This window comes from Denticeps clupeoides, chromosome 2, assembly GCF_900700375.1.
Source record: "Denticeps clupeoides chromosome 2, fDenClu1.1, whole genome shotgun sequence".
Classification (NCBI taxonomy): Eukaryota; Metazoa; Chordata; class Actinopteri; order Clupeiformes; family Denticipitidae; genus Denticeps; species Denticeps clupeoides.
In genome coordinates this window covers 21,082,031-21,101,819 of record NC_041708.1, presented here as the reverse complement: position 1 = coordinate 21,101,819, position 19,789 = coordinate 21,082,031, and the positions used below count along the sequence as shown (strand labels likewise).

The window sequence follows — 19,789 nt, the reverse complement described above, 5'->3', positions numbered from 1 at the left end:
TTAAAAATTAAAGGACAGGGCGTCGAGAGACACCAGCGCCGGCGCAAAATGAAGCCACCGACAGAAGTGGCGGCAAACAATGGCTAATCTGGGAGACGCACTTTCCCCTGTAATGAGGTGGTGAAGTGCATGAGCTGTGGCTTTCGTCCTGCTAAATAATTCATGCCTGGATATGAAGTGTCTCCCTCCTGAAACACCTCATTTAGCAGTGATGAGATTCGTCCAAGTTGCTCCTACTGTGTGTTAATTATCTGCTGAGTAGGTGACCCTGCTATTTTTTTTTCTGATCATTCTACCCACTTTAACAAGTATTTTCCTCCTCCAGTTCCTCAACTTTATGGTTTAATCTATTCCTAATCATCTGAAGCATATTCTTCAGGTGTTTTATCTTTATTATCTGCTTGATGATGCTGTTTGCTGTGTCAGGGTTCAGTAGTTTGTGATCAGACACCATTAAAACCACTCACAGATGAAGAGAAGAATTCCCATACTGACCCCTGTCTGATAATGTGGCCGTATTCCCTGATGACTGTGGCATCTTTCAGGTCATGGACAGAAAAGTTCAAGACTTGACCTTCAAATTGAAAGTGAAGTGATTGTCATTGTGATACACTGCAGCACAGCACATGGTTAACACAGTGAAACGTGTCCTCTGCTTTTAACCCATCACCGTTGGTGAGCAGTGGGCAGCCATGACAGGGGAGCAGTGTGCCCGGGGAGCAGTGCGTGGGGACGGTGCTTTGCTTGGAGGCCTCTCAGTGGCACCTTGCCAGTTCAGTGATTCGAACCGGCAACTTTCTGATTACAGGTCTGTTCCTCTACACACTAGGCCACCACCGCCCCAAATTCTCCAGACCTGGCAAGATGTTTGATACATTAGGTCTTATAGAACTCCATCACTCTATGGTTCAAAGCTGTTTAGGTGACATGAGCGAGGCCTAATTTTGTGTAAAATCTGTCAAGATTCCTGGCAATCACAATATTCTACATAACTTGACCTTTAAGTTGTAATTTAATTTATGTATCTTTTTTTATTTGTATCCACATCAAAGTGAATTGGTTGCGATTGAGATTTCAGTAATGTAAACAAATGTTCTGTTGTCTGTGTAATAAAGAAAGTTTATTATTACGTTTATTATAGAAATATTATTATTTACAGCATGCTGCTGTGTTCAGTTGGTCTTTGTTTACACCGCTGACCATGCTGTTCTCAGAACATTTGGATTTGTTCTGCCTTTAAGATCATTGCTGGCTCTTTGTATAATCGTGGATATATGTTCACTGACCTTCATCGTTCCAAAGCGAGATTAATAGTTCCATACGGCACAAAGGAGACAGTCCACCCCCTCAATTACCTCTAAATGAAGATTTATCTGCAAGAAACCACATGGCGAACCGGCGCTACTCTTCTCCAGACCCATCTGTCCCCGGCTTCAACCTCCCATTCTCTGTGAGAGCCACCACCTGTTAGAAATAGTTTATTGAAGGTCTGCTGAATTGCCTGAGTGCATTAATAAACATGGAAGCAACTTAAAAATGCTGATACCTTCTAACTGTTGAATACACACACACACACACACACACACATACACATACACACATTATATACATATATAACTCATAAAGACAATTTCCACAATGTGGTTAAGTATGATTTTCATAATTTTAATAGTGACAAATGTCCTCCTTGTTCCTTGTAACATTGCTCTCATATATTTCTAATCTGTGAAGAACAGAAGATCCATTCAGACCATATGGATTCTTGTCCAAGCTTGTTGCTGCAGTGGCCCTGGACAAAAGCAAAGCAGTGGTAACCTAATTGTCTATAATTCATACCCCCTTAAACCCCTTGGTACCCCTATAAGAGCGGCACTCTCCTGTCTGTGGTTATTGATGAGCGCTGAGCTTTTTAGGCTCTGCTTGCTCTGGGTTTTGTTATTGACTAAGTGATTGATTTAAACTCTCATAATTAGGTCCCCTAATTGAATTAAAGTGCAATTTAACGATACGGCGGCCTGACCGAACTGCGCTTTGTCATTGATAGATACGCCTGTCCCGATATGAAATCGGAGCTGACGGATGATGCATTCTACACAGATGCAATTCATTGACTGATGGGAAATCATGGAGAAAAAAACGGGGACTCAACTAGCTTTTCAAATGCCAGCACCTGCATTACCCCCCACCCCCCGAAAAAATAAACATCTCAATTGCTCAGGAATCTTTATAGTATTGAGAACCAATCCACGTCATAGACAAACTCTGTCAAAAAGATGCAACATTAAGGTGTGGGTGTAAAGGTTCCTGCCTGTACTGAAGAAAGGAAGGAACCAGAAAACAATGAAGTTGTATGCGGCTGATGGGACTTCAACTTTGACTGCCGGAGCATCTTAGTTTACCATTTGATTAATTCCAGCATTTTCTCCTTTTTTTTGTTAGTCATTTCTGTGAAGACACCAGCATTTAAACAGCAGTGGCATGATGTTTATATTAATACCCAGACTTTCGATGGTGTTCGGTAAGACATTGTGGGACTGAATTTCACATTAAAATGAAGGTGAAACGCCAGAATAGTGGTTGCTTTTATTTACATTTTTTTGGTCCTCCTACTGTGTTCTAACAAAACATAAAATGGAGGGTGAACTCTTTTCAGCGGAGCATTGCATGCCGAGCAGCCCACAAGTGTGGGTGCCATGAAAGAGTGTGTAAATGTTCAAATGTGTTTTCGTGTTACACACATGTACTGGACCCTTTTTCCTTTCTGAAGCACTTTTGTGGTTGTTTCCAGATGACTGTAAAGTAATAATTGGCCGGCTAGTGACATGCTGCCGTTGATAGAGCCAGTGTGTTGGGAAATGAATATTCCCTGTTGTCCAAATCTGCAAAATGTGGGGAAAAATGGGAAGGGATTTTCCACTAATGAGGAGTGAGCAGAAAATAGTACAGCTGGTTTTGGACCTGATCATGTCTGTACATTGCTGTTATTAACACTGGCCAGCAATCCAAAAAATTAATAACATGCCTCGATTTGGGTGGTGAAAACACACCCATGACATGCTACATAAAACAAATGTGTTCATTTTTCCTGTGGGGATAACATTACAGTCACATCTGCATAGCAAATGCAGTTCAACACTTTCATTTCAACAGTTTTGTTGGGAAAGTGATCCATAAATATCATAAATTACATTAGCAATGTTGTGTCTGTCTTCACTGATGACTCAAGCTCAGCAAGACGCTTCTTTCAGTGTGTGTTCACCAGTGAAAAAATGCAATTAACTGTCTGGGTGGGAATAGGGGAAAAAAAGGTCTGGATGAAGTTTGAACCATTTGCCACTCTAATAGAGCCCTGGTAACATCAGACTGAAATTACCTGGCCAAAATGGAAGGGGTTAAGACAGACGCCACCAGTCAGCTCCAATTAGATCACCAGGTCACTTATACGGCCTAATTGGGGTAATGGAGGTTTGCTGCAAGGGACAGGGGCTTTATAATGACCCTTTGTGGGCCTGAGATTCCCCTCTTGCCCATCAACTTAGTATGACAAGGCCTTGGCTATGCAAGCAACAGTCTCGCTGCCCTCAGAAATGGACTTTTGTCATGACCAATGAAACTCGACACAGATACAATACCACCGTTTCGGTCGTATTTGATATATTCTGACAGGTTCTTGTAGACTTAATGTCATCAGGGCTGGCAGTGAGCATTGGCCATTAGAGTAATGTCAGGTTTAATATACAAAAAAATCACCAAAAATGAAAACAACAAAAACAACGGGTGCACAGAAAGACTGTCTTTGTGACCACCAGTTCTCAGTATTAGATAGATTTTTAAAAAATGGCAAAACCGCTGGGTTAAATCTGAGGTTTTTTCACATCTATAGTGTACAATATTACCATCTTGTATTTGTGTGCATATGTTTTCTTTGTAAACAGAAAAATGAAAATAATCTCATATTTCAGATGTCACGTGCAGGCACAGCTGTGTTTAAGATGGTAACTAGATAAGGTCAATAGTACAACCTGAACGCGACCAAGCAATGCCCTATAACTCATGTGACCTTTACGGATGGATGAAAGAAAGGGTTTCCTTCAGCCGTGAGCTGACAGACCCTTAATGGGGCTGATTTCCTCTCCCACAAAGTAAGCGTTTGTTGCATTTGGACATAGTGCTGTTGCTCTTGTGGGCGTATGTCGCTGGTACTGATGGCGAGCTCTTTATTTTTTAGATGGAGGAATGTGATTGAGGCCCTTTGTAAATATTTCAGCAATCTTTGTGGAAATTGTGGAGCTAAAAAGGCTGGTTTCCTTTTGCTTGTTTTCTTTTAAATATGCGTCAGTCATCACTTATTTCAGATAAAAAAAGATATTTTGTGTTGCTTAGGTTGTTTTTCCCCTCAACATACAGCAAATGGGTCTTTTCCATTACACATGAACATCTGGGTGTGGGTGTGGAACACAGCTGTTGATGGTGCAGTACCCTGAAATTAAAGAGCATTAACTAGAACTAAATAGCACATTAAATCAAATAAAAAAGAGCCATACCCAAATAGATGAATAAAGAGATGAATAAAAGTCCATAGGAAAATGTGGCGGCCCCTAGTGGAGAGCAGAAGACCACAAAGTCACAAGGTCAAACTTGTGTCCCTGAGCAAGACGCTTAGCCTTGTCTGTTCCTGCAACTACTAATTGTAATGCGCTCTGAATATTCAGTCTAATAAGATGCCATAAATGTAAATGTGAATGTAAAATGTGTAAGTTTGAACATATATACTTATACTTACTGTTAGGGTAATATGACATAATGCTATATTGTAGACATGCCATTTTATTCAGCCACTGTTGTGGTGTGTAACTTTATTCTGTTTTTTTAGTAGAGACCTTCCTCCAATGACATTCAATGCTGGAGGGAAGTGAGGTAGTGAAGCTTCCTCGAGATGTCGCCTATGGCAACTACTTCAGTGACGCTCATTCAGTTTGTCACCTTAGGCCAGAGACACTGGTGACTTGAGAATGTGTGTGTAGGTTTTTGAGGACAAAGACAGGTCTTTCTCATCACACTTAACCACTTTTCCCTTGGGGCTGGTGGTGGCACTGGAGAACGGGGGATGTTTGGGGTTTTTGGTTAATGTCAGTGACCCAGCAGCTGCTAAACACCCCTCCCCCTCCATTTTTTTATATTCACCCAAGTAACCCCCACCAGCAACTTTCATTTCCCCCAAGGCAGCAGATCTCTTGCTGTGGATGTTTAACAAGCTCCTCCATCCAACCTGCCCTGCCAACTGTTAATACCCAACCTTAATAAGTTAATGTAAGCAAGGGCATGATGGGCCATCCAGCCTTCCAGACAGTGCCTGAGAGTCTGCTGGCCTTCACCCAGTCATGCCCAACGTCCCTTGGCACCAAAATCATGATCCATCCCCATCCATATGCCAGGACATGCCATGCGGTTGTCGTGACATTTAAACAGAGAGCCAATCAGAGGTGCCTTGGGATGATAAACTGTCCACCTTTGGCTGCCATGCATGTTTGAGGGTCTTCTGGACATCAGGTGGGCCCCAAGTTTGTCAGCAATGCACTCGGGAGGATGCTCTGATGTATGGGGCTTTCAGTGCAGTAAACTGACTGATTCTGTTGTGCTGCTTAGTGTTGTCTGGGAATGCTGGGGAAAAGTCACAAGAAATGAGTGAATGCTTCTGTCTTTCATTATTTCCAATGTTCCTTCATCTGCTTTTCTGGCTTAATTGGTAGATAAAGTCTTTTGGTTTAATGCATGACTCAGTAACACTTTCTATAAATACCCCCTTCATTATGCAATTAAGTATAATTAGAATATACTTTACACAGGGCTAGATAACTATTCAGTCAATAATAAATGTATCAAGGCAGCAGTTAGAATATAGTTACAAAATAAAAATAGGAGAACACTTTTAGAATAATGCTTCATCTTAAACAAATAAATAACTAAACCTGCTTTTTGCACTTGAATGCAAATATGGGTGAGAGTCAGAAAAAATAATACACATTATTTTTTTTTGTAAATATTGTAAACATGGGACTTCCCTTGTCTAGTATTTAGAGTGTGACAGTCGTATTTGTTTTTCTAAGACATTTGAAATAATCTGTAATAACAAAATGGAATGGAGATGTACCCCATTCTACCTAATTTAGTTGGTGGTGGAAATGCTCCTATATGTTTTGATTTAGGCTGAGATTTGGTGAGATCAGGTCAAATCATAAGATTTACGTACTCATCAACCAGTCAGTGATGTTTTTATGGTGATCGTGCAGGTGTATTACTGAAAAGCCACCTACTTTAATTCATATTTTTTCCCCGGCTTTATTCCATTGTGTGCATATTCCACAAATGAATTCAATCACCTGTATTATATGTTGACATTCAAATATTATGAGATTTTTAGGGCCTTTTGTAGCGGCCTCTTTCTCTCACACTCTGCCCCTCTGTATCTCAGTAATCGTTCAGATCATGTCCTTTCCTATCAGCTGATGTCAGCAGCTCCACGTTCTGCTGTATATTGAGACTCAGGAGAGTCGAGATCCCAGCCGAGTTTACGTCACATGCAATTGTCACCCAGACAATGAGAAGGTGACTCCTGCCTCCTAGCTGCTGTTAGCAACCGGTATTAAAGTTAATTACTTGTCACTGTCAGTAATGATAAATGTGAATCTCGCTGACATTTTTCTTCCATCCGTGACTGTTTTTCAACAAAAATAACAACATTTCCCACTAGCCTATCTTTTCATTTTCCGCATTATGTAAATAGAGGCGAGAGAGGCTCGCTTTTCTGCCGTTTATCCAGCTTTTCCACATCAGAGGTCTCTCTTCCTTTATGATCCTGTCTTTCTTCCCTCTGCAGAGCCTCAGCAGCTCTGATCCTTTTTTTTATTTACAAGCCCTAATCTGTCGACACAGTTTAATGTTGCAAGGATGGCAGCATCTTCCGCCAGCCCCTTTTCTCTTTTCTTTTTTTATCTCTTAAAGAGTGTTAGCCGTGCGTGCCGTTTAATTAAAACAACCGGCCTAGTGGGTCACTTTCTTTTCTCCCTCACTGCAGCCTTTTCACAGAAGGGACCTATGAGATGCCTTGGGTTTACTGATGAAATTTTCATGGCCTCCTGTCCTGTCTTCTTCACCTTTGCTGAAAGAGAACGTGTCTATACACACACACACACACACACACACACACACAGCATGTGGGGGTAAAACCATTTCCATATAAAGTCAGTGGGAGCTTATTTAGCCGTGCTTGACATTTGAGCAGAATGGGGAGGTGAGGGGTTAGGCCAGGCTGCATATTAATCTCGGCAGCTAAGTGAGCGTTGCTGTCTCAGCCCGGCGTCTAGACACCCACTTGGCCATGGAAACGATCGGCCCTTACAGCCAGCTCTAAATTAGCGTAGAGGAATGTCACCTTACATTATAGAGCGCAAGTGCACATATATATTGCACCTATTATAAAAAACACACTTAGACCCAAATTCACTCAAACATACACAAAAAGACAGCTGCCGGTTTACCACTGAAATCTTCCATGAATCAGTCTGCACGCATGGTTTCGAGGCTGTATGTCCTGAGAACATAAATCACATTTGTGATGTCCTTGTGAACAGGAGGAGGAAGGGAATGAGTCTTGTGTTCAGTCTTGTCTGATTGGTCAGAATCAAATATGACATTTTGAAAAAGATAATTGCTTGTTGACAGCAGGTATTGTGAATTGATATGGACAACTAGAAAGCAGTCCTTTCTTGCTTCTACCTGTAAATCCTCAAAATAGGGCTCATTATCTTTACTTTAATCTGACATTGGCTTCTAATCTTAGATTTGTGCCTATAGGTTTGTTGCATGTTTTTATTTACCCTGAGATTGACTGTGCAGTGTATTGCAGGGTGTATAAGAACCTTAAGAAAGTTTTAAAGGAAGGGAAGAGATGTAATTGAAATGAGGTAGATAGAGAGGAGCTGAAATGAATGGCCGTCTTTCATCCTTCCTTTTTTTTATTACGGGATTACGGGAAGACCTGAGGCTGAGCCATGTCTGATTGATTGAATAATCGATTAAGGCCTCTATTTTTGGTCACAATGTCACTGCTGGACCAGCCAAATGCAAAGTGATTGGTCCAGGTCTGTTGAAGCTAGCATTAACTGCATCGGCCTTTAACTGGATTAAAATTAAAAGAAAAGGAAGAGAAGAGGAGATGAAAAAGATTCACAGATAGGCAGCCATCCAAGCACCATTGGGGATTGGGGATGTTCACTTTCACCTTGTCTGTTTTTTTTCCTCATCAACCTCTTTTTCCCACAGGAAGAGGAGGAGGAAGAGACGAGCCGAGAAGAAGGGAGGAAGAATGGCAGGATTGAGCCCGTGGGACGAGCAGACTCCTGTGTCGAACACACACCTGTCTCGCTAGAGTGAGTGGGACTCTCTCTGGCACACACACATACATCCTTACACACAGTCAAAAGCTTTAATTCAGGGCTCTGTGTACACATCAACCATTTGCTTCATTTGTAACTATACCACAGTTCATTCCGAATTGTCCTTTTGATTAGCCAGGTGACTTCATTGTCCTTTTTTTAACATATTATATATATATATTTTTTGTTGCATCTTTATGTTTCTCCTTTTCTCACTCCGCCTCAATGGTCATTGTCTCACAGTGACATGCTAGAGAGCGTAGAGGTGTCCAATAAAGGGGGACCCCTGGGAATCCACGTAGTGCCGTTCAGTTCCAGAGACCAAAGGTAAACGCCCCCATTCCAGCCTCTACATGCTAATAGCCACGCTAGCCTTCATGTCCCTTCTGTTTTCTATCGACCTGACGTTGCTTTTATGTTTGGTGAACGCGTGGCTGTCTGTGAAACACAGACTCCCTGGGTCTCTGCTTGTTCGATCATGACTTTGTCTCTTTTGTTCCTCCTTCTCTTTCAGTCTGTCTTCATTGAGCCCAGTTCTTTTGACTTTTTTTCTTGCGGCCTCAAGGACATATCAACAGTAGGCAGTAAAAACAGCAGATTTATTCCTGCAAGGCTTACATTGCCTCATTCACTGAATAACAAGCGTTGGGCTAACAATTGATCTTATTCTCACTCACACATACACACACTTGTACAGGGACAGAAACTAAATGGAGACAAATTTTTCAAGTGATTTGCATTAAAATTGTATGGTCTTTAGTGAGGAATTGACCGTTGTCCTGATCAGTTGTGTGATGATGACATGCTACTCACGTCCAAGGCCTCTGCACAGCGTGGGAGCCATGGAGGACGGTGGGGACGCCACTGTGAAAGCATCAGGGTTTGGAGTTATGGAGAGAGGTGGAGGGACAGGCCAACTCAATCTGACTAAACTGCCTGACCCAATCAACGTAAAAGCGCAGTTATAACACTGGGCCATAGCCAACACACGCACATTCTTACTCTCACTAAGTATCCCATACATACACCTAGTCCAAGGTCAGGAGAAGATGGAGTGAAGGAGGGAAAAAGCGTCTACGCTCTAATGACAGTGCAAGATGCGATCGGAATGCAGCATGGCGGTGCTGCCTGACACAAGTCTGAGAACTTTAATCCCTTTTGAGCTCAGTACTACGAAACGGCTTCTCCCAAAGTGAATTATGAGCTATAAATGCGTCTGACCTTTGATGCCTACAGAGAGAAATGACTTTGAGTCCGAGCTAAAGAGGAAAATATCAGCAGGATTTGTTTTATTTAATTTCCATGGCTCTAACTGTATTTGATATGCTATTTGTACAGAGGCTGCCATATATTTTTCCTAAAGTTATTGGCAGTGTCCTTGTGATCGATATTCCTCATTTCTGTGCATTGGTGTGTTTTTTCCTGCGTTTGGGTTCAACAGCACAATACTGTAAATCAAATCAAAAGAAGCTTTCTATGTGTTTCTCCCTCCAACAGTAATATTTGCTGATGTCGATCAGATGTAACCATTATCCCAGGCTGGTTGAAAGCTGAGCTGTACCATGTAATCGGTACATTGCGCAGGTTTGGACCACATGCCTGATGTCTACTCTGTTTCTGTTGAATGTCTGTGTAGGATACACACACACACACACACACACACACACATATATACATAACCTTTCAGTTGCCTTCTTCCTGGTGCCATGCTTTCCCCACATAAGGAACACAGATTCATCTCAATCCTTCACATGATGTAGAAGAAAATATGATTAATCAAACCAGGACACTTTCTTCCATTGTCCTTTGGTCCAATTTTGATGCATATGTGCCCATAGTAGTGCTTCTGTGCCCATTTTTGGAACTGGACGTTAGTCTTTATGGGCATCCTGACAGATCTGGGGCTGAAGAGCCCCATGTACAACAAACGGCAAAAGCTTTCTATTAGAGCCAGAATTAATTTTTATAGCAATCTGACAATACACATTCTGCATGAGCATCAATAAACCTTGGCCACCAAAGACCCAGTCACCAGCTCAACAGTTAGGTAGATCCTGATCAAAGACCAGGTGTATCCCACAAGAGCAGCACTCAGGTTATCAAAATAAGTTGCTCAAAACATTACACCCATTTTTTCTGCTTTTAATACATAAACAAGATTATATCCACTGTCAGATGACAGGTTACAAGCTCACAAGGTAATCAGTGATATTCACTTTACCTTTCATAATTACATGGGTGTTTGGTGTGCACCCACACATGTTACTGCTGACGTTGTTGACGTAAGGAGAGCTCATCCCGTGACCTCTGTGAACAAGCTAAACAGGCTGGGGACAGTAATTTCCAGCCCTGATTTCATTGTTATTCAGTTAAATGCCCTGCATGGGAACAGGTGGTCTCTTTCTGCAGGCATCTTAAGGACGATTACTCAAGTGTCAGGCAGCTACATAACTAATGAAGCTGAATATTCAACGAGTTTTTACCCCCTTCCCCTGACACTTAAATGAAACAAAGAGATGCAACAACTAGCCTGCAATTATGGCAGACGGTTATGCAAGTTTATTGTCAAATTTGGACTCATCTACCGGTCCGCCAGAAGATTTGCTTCTCAAATGTCCAGCAAAAGCTTTACAAAACATCTTAAATCGATGAGCCACTTGAAGACTGCTCTTGAGAGAGGAAATGCCACAGATCAGTCCTATCACCTACCTCCCCTTCGCCGAATGAGGATAATGGATCATTACTGATTCCAAAACAGCTCCACTTTCAGCCCAGACCTGGAGAAATAATGATGCATTACTGATTCCAGGTCGGACTCCGCCCGACGCCCCTGGCCCAAGTCTGTGTGTGTTTTCTGGGAGAGGCGTGGGTTGTATAAGTGGAGCCCTTTTCATAACTCTGATTACAACCCTACGACGTGCCGTTTTGTCCCACTCAGGAGGAAGATGAGTGCAGGCTGACAGGAAGCATGTCTGCGTTATCCCGCCAATTACTGCACAGGAGGAAGACATGTTTCTTCTTGGATGTTACATGCCATGACGAATTTGTCCCACTCACACCTGTAACAATGACCTTTTATTTTCAATTTGTGACAGATAATGAAGGTCTGTGAAGAAGCGAAGCTTGTCAGAGGGAGTGTGGTATAACAAAAAGTAAATCCGAGACTTCCTGGCGCCTCGAACGCCTCCTGTTTTTTAATCAGAAAATTCAATCAAAAGTGAACCCCTCTCAATCTTTTCTCAGCATCCGGCTTCTCAATCTCTCACACAAACACACACACTTATAGGAACACATACACGTTCATTTGAGATGCTCTAAGCCATCCTCATCAGACATAGCTGTTAGCACAGAAAACTCTGACTAGCTTTGAAATGCGGCACCATTTTAATTTTTTTTTTTTTTTTGCCCTGTCACCTCCTTCACGCTTATCATCATGTCCTCGCTCCACTGCACAGGAGATTCTAAAGCCAGCAAAGACGCTCGCTCTGATTTATTTATTTACAGCTTTTGAAGGTAAAGGTTGATGAGAGCGCGAGAGTTTCGGGCGTTTTTTCCGTGGTGACAGGCTCAGAGCATCACTATTCTACCCATGTGTGTTTGTGCGTCTGTGTATATTTGGATTTGGATTCGTGCCGACGTTTATTTATAACGCATGGCAGCTTGCTCACTTTTTTAAGCCTGTCAACAGCGACAATGCATTTCTGATGCTTTAAGATGATTGCTTTCTAGAGTCAGGATTATTGAGTCCATGCCCTTCACAGTAGAAGGGTATACAGCTCTGCAGCAAGTCATCAAGCTCTCCTGAAGTTCAGAAACGTACCTCTAGTGAGACTCTTATATGAAAGTCAAAAACATTCTGAAGCATTAAGCACTGTGTGCTTTAAGAACCAGTAAATGGTCTGTTAATTAAGGCTTCTTCTCCTTTTTGGTGTGTCTTCCTCTTCTTGGTTATTCTCCTGCTGTTAATCCCCTTGAGCTTTTTTTTACTTTCACCTGATAGACCTCATGAGTAGAGACTATTGTTCAGGAACAGACATTATTTTGAATGGGGATTAATGCTGTGCTGTTGCCATTCCAGGACTCAGGGCCTCCTGGTCAAACGTCTGGAGAAGGGTGGGAAGGCTGAACAGGAAGGCCTCTTCTGCGAGAACGACTGCATTGTCCGGATTAATCAAGGGGACCTGTGCAACCTCAGATTTGAACAGTAAGCCCCCCCCCCCCCCCCCCCCCCCCCCCCCCCCCCCCCCCCCCCCCCCCCCCCCCGTTCACTCTGACCCTCATTTCCCCCCCTGACTCTGTAGTCTGTGCATCATGTCCAAGGTCGTGTCTGAGTAAATGAGGGGAACCGAGAGTGCTGATTGGCTGGGACCACCCTGTGTTACTGCAGGTCCAATATAGTTTCCCTGTGATCCAAACGCACAACTCCCCAACATTCCCACACCTCTGCCAAAAGCCCAATATTGATTAGACATTTCTGTTTCAAATTGACATTGGTAGGGCTACTGGCATGTCACTACAGCTAATAATGTTTGTGCAGGTCTTTAGAGAACATTAAAGTTATTAAATTGAGGTGCGTGCCAGCCAAAGGTAATATGAGCTTAAAATCTTGGCTGGGGAAGTGCCTGTGACCTAAAGTGTGTTTTTTAGCCTCTACTACCTGCACCAGCGTCAGAGCATCACCTTCCGCTGCTTCATTGATTTAATGCCGCTCTTCATTTCCGTAAGTGGAGTGAAGACATAAGGTGCTGTAATCCAAGCATGTCCTTTCATTTCTATTTCAGACACAAATGTTTATTTTTTAAATAATATGTAACATAAAAAATTTGTAATTATCTATGTAACCTACCCAAACATTTAATGTACATAACCTGCAAACATAACTATGACCTGTTCTTTAGTACTATTTCTGTCCATTTGTTGACATTGATTTAGAAGAATATTTGTTACTAAAATATTGCAAAATATGCAATTTTGACGCATCCCTATAATACATACTATAGAAGCGTCTATATCCATTAATGGCATTTGTGCTCGTGGCCCAGATGGTGAGCTGGGGCACTCAGTAGTGTCATGATCCAGAGTTTGGACCGGAGTTTCATGTTTGTCCTGTCCTATTATGTTTCCTGGTTGTTTTCACCTGTGTCTGAATGTATAAAGCTGCCCTGTTCATGTCTGTTCGCCATCGGGTCATTGTTACTTGATGTCTCCCCTGTCTTGTTCACATGTATTAAACCTCTGTTTTGTGACGTTGTGCGTATCCTCGCCATGTCCAGCCATCATTCCAGATCTACTGCCTCAACATGTCAAACCAGCATGGCAAGTAGAGTTGAAATGCTCACTTGGGTACTGAACAAGGTACCCAATCTGGCTTTGGTGCCCAAGGGCAACAAGGCACCCTGAAGGAAACAGCAGTCAGACCTGGCCAATCAAAGCTCACCAGTGGCAATTATTTCTGCTCCCCACTGTGACCCATTTTCTTCCTCTTAATGTTATTTCGACCTTATTTTGCTTGTACAAATGCCATAAGTACTGAGTGCGAGATCTGCAGGTATCGCAATGAAAATCCTTAAGGCAGAAATGCTAAAGACGTCTGCAGGAAAGGAATGGCGAAGAACTCCTGCTCTTTTCATCCCTCTCTCTCTCCTTACTTGATTGTGCACCGTGTGGGGATAATTTAAAGTGATATTATAATTTTATTGGATTGTTTTGCATGGATAAATATTTAGAGGCAGTTAATCTAACTAAATGTAATGATGCATTGATGGAGTCATTTATTTTTCAATCAGGAGCGGGTTCTGCGTGATTAGCAGAGTGGCAACGTTCAGCTTGTTAGCTTCTAGTTCGCTGTTTACAGGTTTGTTTTTTTTTAGAGGGGAGGCAAGAAATTACCATAAGAATGAATCTGACGTCCCTAATGTGTCATCTGCTCCACACACACAACAAGGTGGAAGGCACACAGGGCACAGTGAAGTGGAGTTTATTATGGTGGGGAGGAGGGCTTTAGCGATTGTCGATAGCTCATTTGGACGGGTTCAACGCAGGCACCGCATAAACACGATAATGGCCCTATGAAATCACAGTGGGTGGGATTGTTTATGTCATGGGTTAAGCCTCCCCAACAAGATCATCATTTTCACAAGCTTCATCAACAGCGAGCATCGGTTAGACTGTATGTATGCTAAGTGGCTGAGCTGAAGTCCAAATTGTCGATTGTCAGCATTTGGCTCATTAGCTTGTGGTTTTGCTTAATGAAGAGTTGAATTCTGATTTTTTTTCATACCATTTGCCTTGAACCAGTATTATGATTGTAATAATGTTATTTGTATGATGATCGAACAAATAAAATAATCCTAATGTGTTTTTCTACCTCCAAAAAAAGGGGGTTAAAAATTTGCCGGAATATTATAAACTTGATTGTGACACACTACAGATAAAATATTCCAATTTAAATCCTTTTAAATGTACAGAAATATGCTGTAAATTGAGCTCTCATTGTGGCTTGTTTGTGTCTATTTTTCTTTCTGGAGGGGGATTTGCATTGGAATTGAAATCTGTGATATGGTCTGAAATTCACCAATTCCAGCTGCAATTTTTGGATTAAAGTCATTTTATTTTTCCTCAGTTCTTGGCTGGGTGTTTTTTTACAAGATGATTTTGTAGTAGTACTTTTCAATTACGTTGCTGTTCTCTGCATGATTTATTATAGTTCTCATTCATTATTCTCATCTCATTAATGATAATTGTTTACACCCATAATTCTGTGTTGATTTTTAAAAACGTCTGCTGAGTCATATCCGGCTGAAATGGATCACTAAAGCTCTGCTGAATATTGTGCCCAAACAGAGTGTCATATTTGATTATTGATATTCTGTTCCTAATGTATGGGTTAAAACGCTCCCATAGTGGACTGAGATCTTTTTTCGTTTGGTACTAATGCCTAGTTCTGCTTCCTCCCCAGGGCCTAGCGATTATGAAAATGGTAGATAATGTAATCTGTGAATTAGCCCTGCTTCCAGTTGTAGGACTGCAATTAGCGCCCGATTAACCATGCTGATCTCCTGACCTCTCCATATTCCTCCCTTTTAACAGAAGCCCCAGCCGTTGTGTGTAACTTTAAAGAGAAAAGTCATATGCACAGTGTTTTTTATCTGCTTTGGCTAATTCAATTACGCTGTATGTGTGTGTGTGTTTCAGAGCACAGAATCTGTTCCGTCAGGCCATGCGTTCACCAGTAATTTTGTTCCATGTGGTACCTGCTGTGAAGAAGGCCCAGTACGAGCAGTTCTCCCAGAACGAGCTGGACCGATTTAGCCCAGAGCCCCAGAAGACCCCTGGGGAGGGGGGCAGCATGGTTGTTGGGAGCGGTGCCCCACAGAGGATGTCTAAGAAGGGGCCGCAACCAACACCCAAACATCAGCTGCACACCAGAAAGATGGATGTTTGCTCTGCCCCTCTCCACAGCCCCACCAGCGCCTTGGGCAAAACACCACCCACTCAGCTCCCACGACCACCCAGTGCCACCTCTACCTCTTCAGCATACAAAAAGGTTGGCCGGAGCTTCAATGTGCAGCTCCAAAAAGGTAATCAACATTATTTCAGTCATGTCCCATTCACAGCTGGTTAGAGAACTACATCCAAAATAATAAGTATAAATGATTTAGGAATGATCCATGAATGGACACTATATTCCACAGTATATTCAAATATATGGTATATGGTGCAGTATTGGCCTAGTGGGTAAGGAGTAATCAGAATCCAGAAATGCCAAGGTGCCACTGAGGTGCCACTGAGCAAAGCATCATCTCCACACACTGCTCCCCGGTGCCTGTCATGACTGCCCACTGCTCACCAAGGGTGATGGTTAAAAGCAGAGGACACATTTCACTGTGTGCACTATGTGCCGTGCTGCAGTGTATAACAATGACAATCACTTCACTTTCACTTCACTTACATCACTTTATTCTGCTCTTTATTCACACATATCACATTATATGCCATAGTACTTCATACTCCCCCTTTCATTGCAAAAGCTGTTAATGTAAGAGGTTGTGTATTCCAACAGGACTGAGTTTAATGGCTTACTATGCAATGGGAACCACATAGAACACATGAAATATTTGTGACCAGATATACATGTGTGATGTGTCAAAAAATGTATATATCTGAGGCTCTTATGTTTAGGCATCTACACTAATTTTCAGTGTGTGCTGACCCTAAACATCTATGCCCTGTAGTCTATCCACATTAAGTGTGTTTTTGAATATACATGTTTTGTTATATTAAATCATTTCTCCATTACTGCACTACCACCAGAAATAACATATAGTAATGTGGACCAATTTAATTATTATGATTGACAGTAATCTACTGTCAATATTGCAGCAAAAGACACAGCAAGTGAATGAATTAACTGTACTATGTTGAGGATATCGAAGCACACAGCACATTAACAGCAATCTCAGAGACCCATCTCGCGCTGCACCCAGCAGAGTGACCAGTGGCTAGAAAAGTGGCGTTCAACGCTCCACGAGCCTCTGCAGACACCGCCGTTAAAGTTGAACATTGTTGAACTTTGACCTCTGCCGTTATGAAGGCAGAAATTTTTTTTTGCTTTAATCATGGGTCAAAATATCTCTGCTTTTATGGCTATTGCCATTAGTTCAGCAGTGAATTGATTACAATACCGCCAGTAAAATATTGGTACATAAACAACTTTCAGAGTGTGTTCATGTTTTATATACAGTTCATATTGTAAATTTTCTCTGATGCCAAAGGAGGGGGGGTTCTCAATTTCCCTGCGTTTTAAAGATAGATGCTATCTCCTGAAGGCTTGCAGTTTTTTTTTCCTTCTCCGGCAAGTATTGTGTAACTAATACAGTTAGGACTTCAAAGAGTATAGCTGTTATTGTCAAGGACTGTCGGACCAGCAGTTCCCCCAATCTCACGTACAGAATCCAAATCCTGTTTGTTCTGCATCGCGGGTGCCACCCGCCATTTCATGGTGTGTGAGGTGGCTGGAAGTGTCCGTTGGAGGTACACAAATATTCCACAGTGGCCGACTTCAAAAGTCTGGATCATAATACCCACTCCCGTTGTTTTTTGCCTCTTTGAGTTGTTTCTGCGTCCTCCTTTCTTTTCCCCTCTTCTCTCCCCTCCCGTCCCTGCTCTTGTAATCATGCTTTCCTGGGTGTTTTTAATGAAAGCCGCTGAAAGCCCCCCTCTCTGTCAGCAAACTCCACTGCATTCGCTTCCATTAGGTTTGCGCAGCAGGAGACGAGTGTCATAAAGACACAATTAACTCCCAACAACAAAAAGCTGCCCGAGCAGCTGTGCGAAATATTCAAAGGCCCGGGCGGCCCGGGTCATGCTAGTGTGCCATGTTTAATTGAAAAGACAACTGCCGGCGAAGAGGGAGCCGTTAGCTGTGACTCTACGCATGCTTTTGATCCATTGACTATAGTGGTGTTTGTTGTCCTGTTTGTTTGTGGGTGTGTATGTGTGTAGATGAGAACTCTCTTACAATATAGCGTGAGTTTATTCTTCTTCAGGGACTACAGAGAGGCTGTTAGCTCCTCCGAGCCCCCTTCTGCAGAACCCTGAATACTCATTTTTCCTCATTAATGCCTTAAGAAAGCAGTAAATAGAGACTTCACCTATCCACTTGCCCAAATTCCCAATTCCAAATTCCTCCAGGAGAACACACGGAATTGCCCCCATCTTAATCTCTCACATATTTGAAGCAAGCGAGGGCTGAGGAAACATGTCAACTGCAGTGAGAGAAAGCAGAACATGATCCCGGCAGATGCTAAATACTCTCGGACTCTGGCAATGTCACGACGCCATGCTGCAGGAGTAAATTGGGTGGCCTGTTTTTCTCATAAGTGTCAGCGTGTGTTCAACTAATCTTGAAAGGTTGCACCCACAGAGGAGGTAGCTGGTTTTGCAAGGCCTTTGGTTGATTCCTTGTGATTATGGAGATGGTGACTGTCAGAAGCTGCTTAAGTCTGTGTAGTGCCTGTGCCTGACTACATGAAAAGCTCATGTCATATTTACATTTACATTTACATTTACATTTAAGGCATTTGGCAGACGCCCTTATCCAGAGCGACTTACAACGTGCTTTCAAGTTACCATCGATGAAGTGATCAGTTCTAGTTCATTAGGACCCTCAGGTTTTTTGGTCTTTCATGCAAATTACCAAATTATTTTGTTAATTTAATTACACACCGTACTAATACATACTTGCAGTACTTTGTGTCTAAAACGTATTGGTCCCTTCTACTTATTTTATTCTATAGGCCCTATTGAACGTGATAATAGACTTAGCACATACTGGACTGTTTGTTAATTTCGGGTCAAGTACCTCCTTAGGATTTACATAAATAAATAGATAAAAAACTAAAAGAGCCACTTGATAGTTATCTGTATCTTATGGAAGAGAAATTAGCTTCCCTTTTTGTTGTTGTATGCTTATTTCTGTCAACCAGAAGATGAAAGGGGAGGAGCCTATAGTGATGACTGACAGCTCTTATGCACTTTACTTCCACATTATTTGTAATGTAATACTGCTGCCATCAATGCCACTTGTGGAAAGTAGTGCAAGCGGTGTTGCCAATCAGTGTCAAAAATGTGCCAAACCACACTCAACTCTCTTAACACACTATTGGGACTCTCATTGTCTATTCTCGACAATCATTTTCCCCCAAAACATCAAACACAAAACTGCTCAATCTGGCAACAGTGGGTGCAAGATCCTGTCTCCTCCCTCCTCCTCCGTTTACCTCTGTTTCATCTTATTAAATTTTCTGTCCTCACGGTCCAGTCACCAGATCATGATCTCTGTTTGGTAACCAAAGTTCATTTGACATTCCCGAACACATGCACTGCTATATGTTTTATATAACACTGTTCAAATATGGGCCTATAGCTGTAAATGGATGGGTGCGGAGCATAAGACATCAGTAATTAATCTTCACCGGGCGATTAGAGATCTTTCTCCTAATTACTTGATTATGAACCATTAGTGGTTAGATATTTGTCTGAGATGAGATCTGACTTACTGGAATTAGTGTTTCTATTCTAATTCCCCAGCATCAGGTAGTGCTTAGCGGCCTCAGAGGTCTCAGATGGAGCCTGAACCCATAATGCTGTTTGCCTTGCTGGTAAACGCAGTTGTTTTCAGCACAAATCGTTATTTTATTGGCTCCATGAGTGTTCGGTCCAAGGTACGAGACAGGCTGATGAAGTCTGGGGTGAAATGTGATCTGTTAGCTGTGTGCAGTAATGCCGTGTTTAATGGTGCTCGTTCATTAGACCTACATTTGGTCGAATTGGCTGTGATGTGTGATATTTGG

At 42.2% G+C, this 19,789-nt stretch overlaps 1 protein-coding gene across 2 annotated transcripts in view; it reads left to right on the top strand.

Moving 5' to 3' along the window:
- pard3aa (par-3 family cell polarity regulator alpha, a) overlaps nt 1–19,789 on the top strand; it is a 333,882-nt gene that overhangs the window by 144,031 nt on the left and 170,062 nt on the right. For both annotated transcript variants that reach the window (XM_028959719.1, XM_028959710.1), the window contains exons 6-9: nt 8,323–8,429; nt 8,679–8,762; nt 12,514–12,639; nt 15,630–16,015. In XM_028959719.1, coding sequence (XP_028815552.1) covers nt 8,323–8,429; nt 8,679–8,762; nt 12,514–12,639; nt 15,630–16,015 — 703 coding nt within the window. The remainder of the gene's footprint in view (nt 1–8,322; nt 8,430–8,678; nt 8,763–12,513; nt 12,640–15,629; nt 16,016–19,789) is intronic.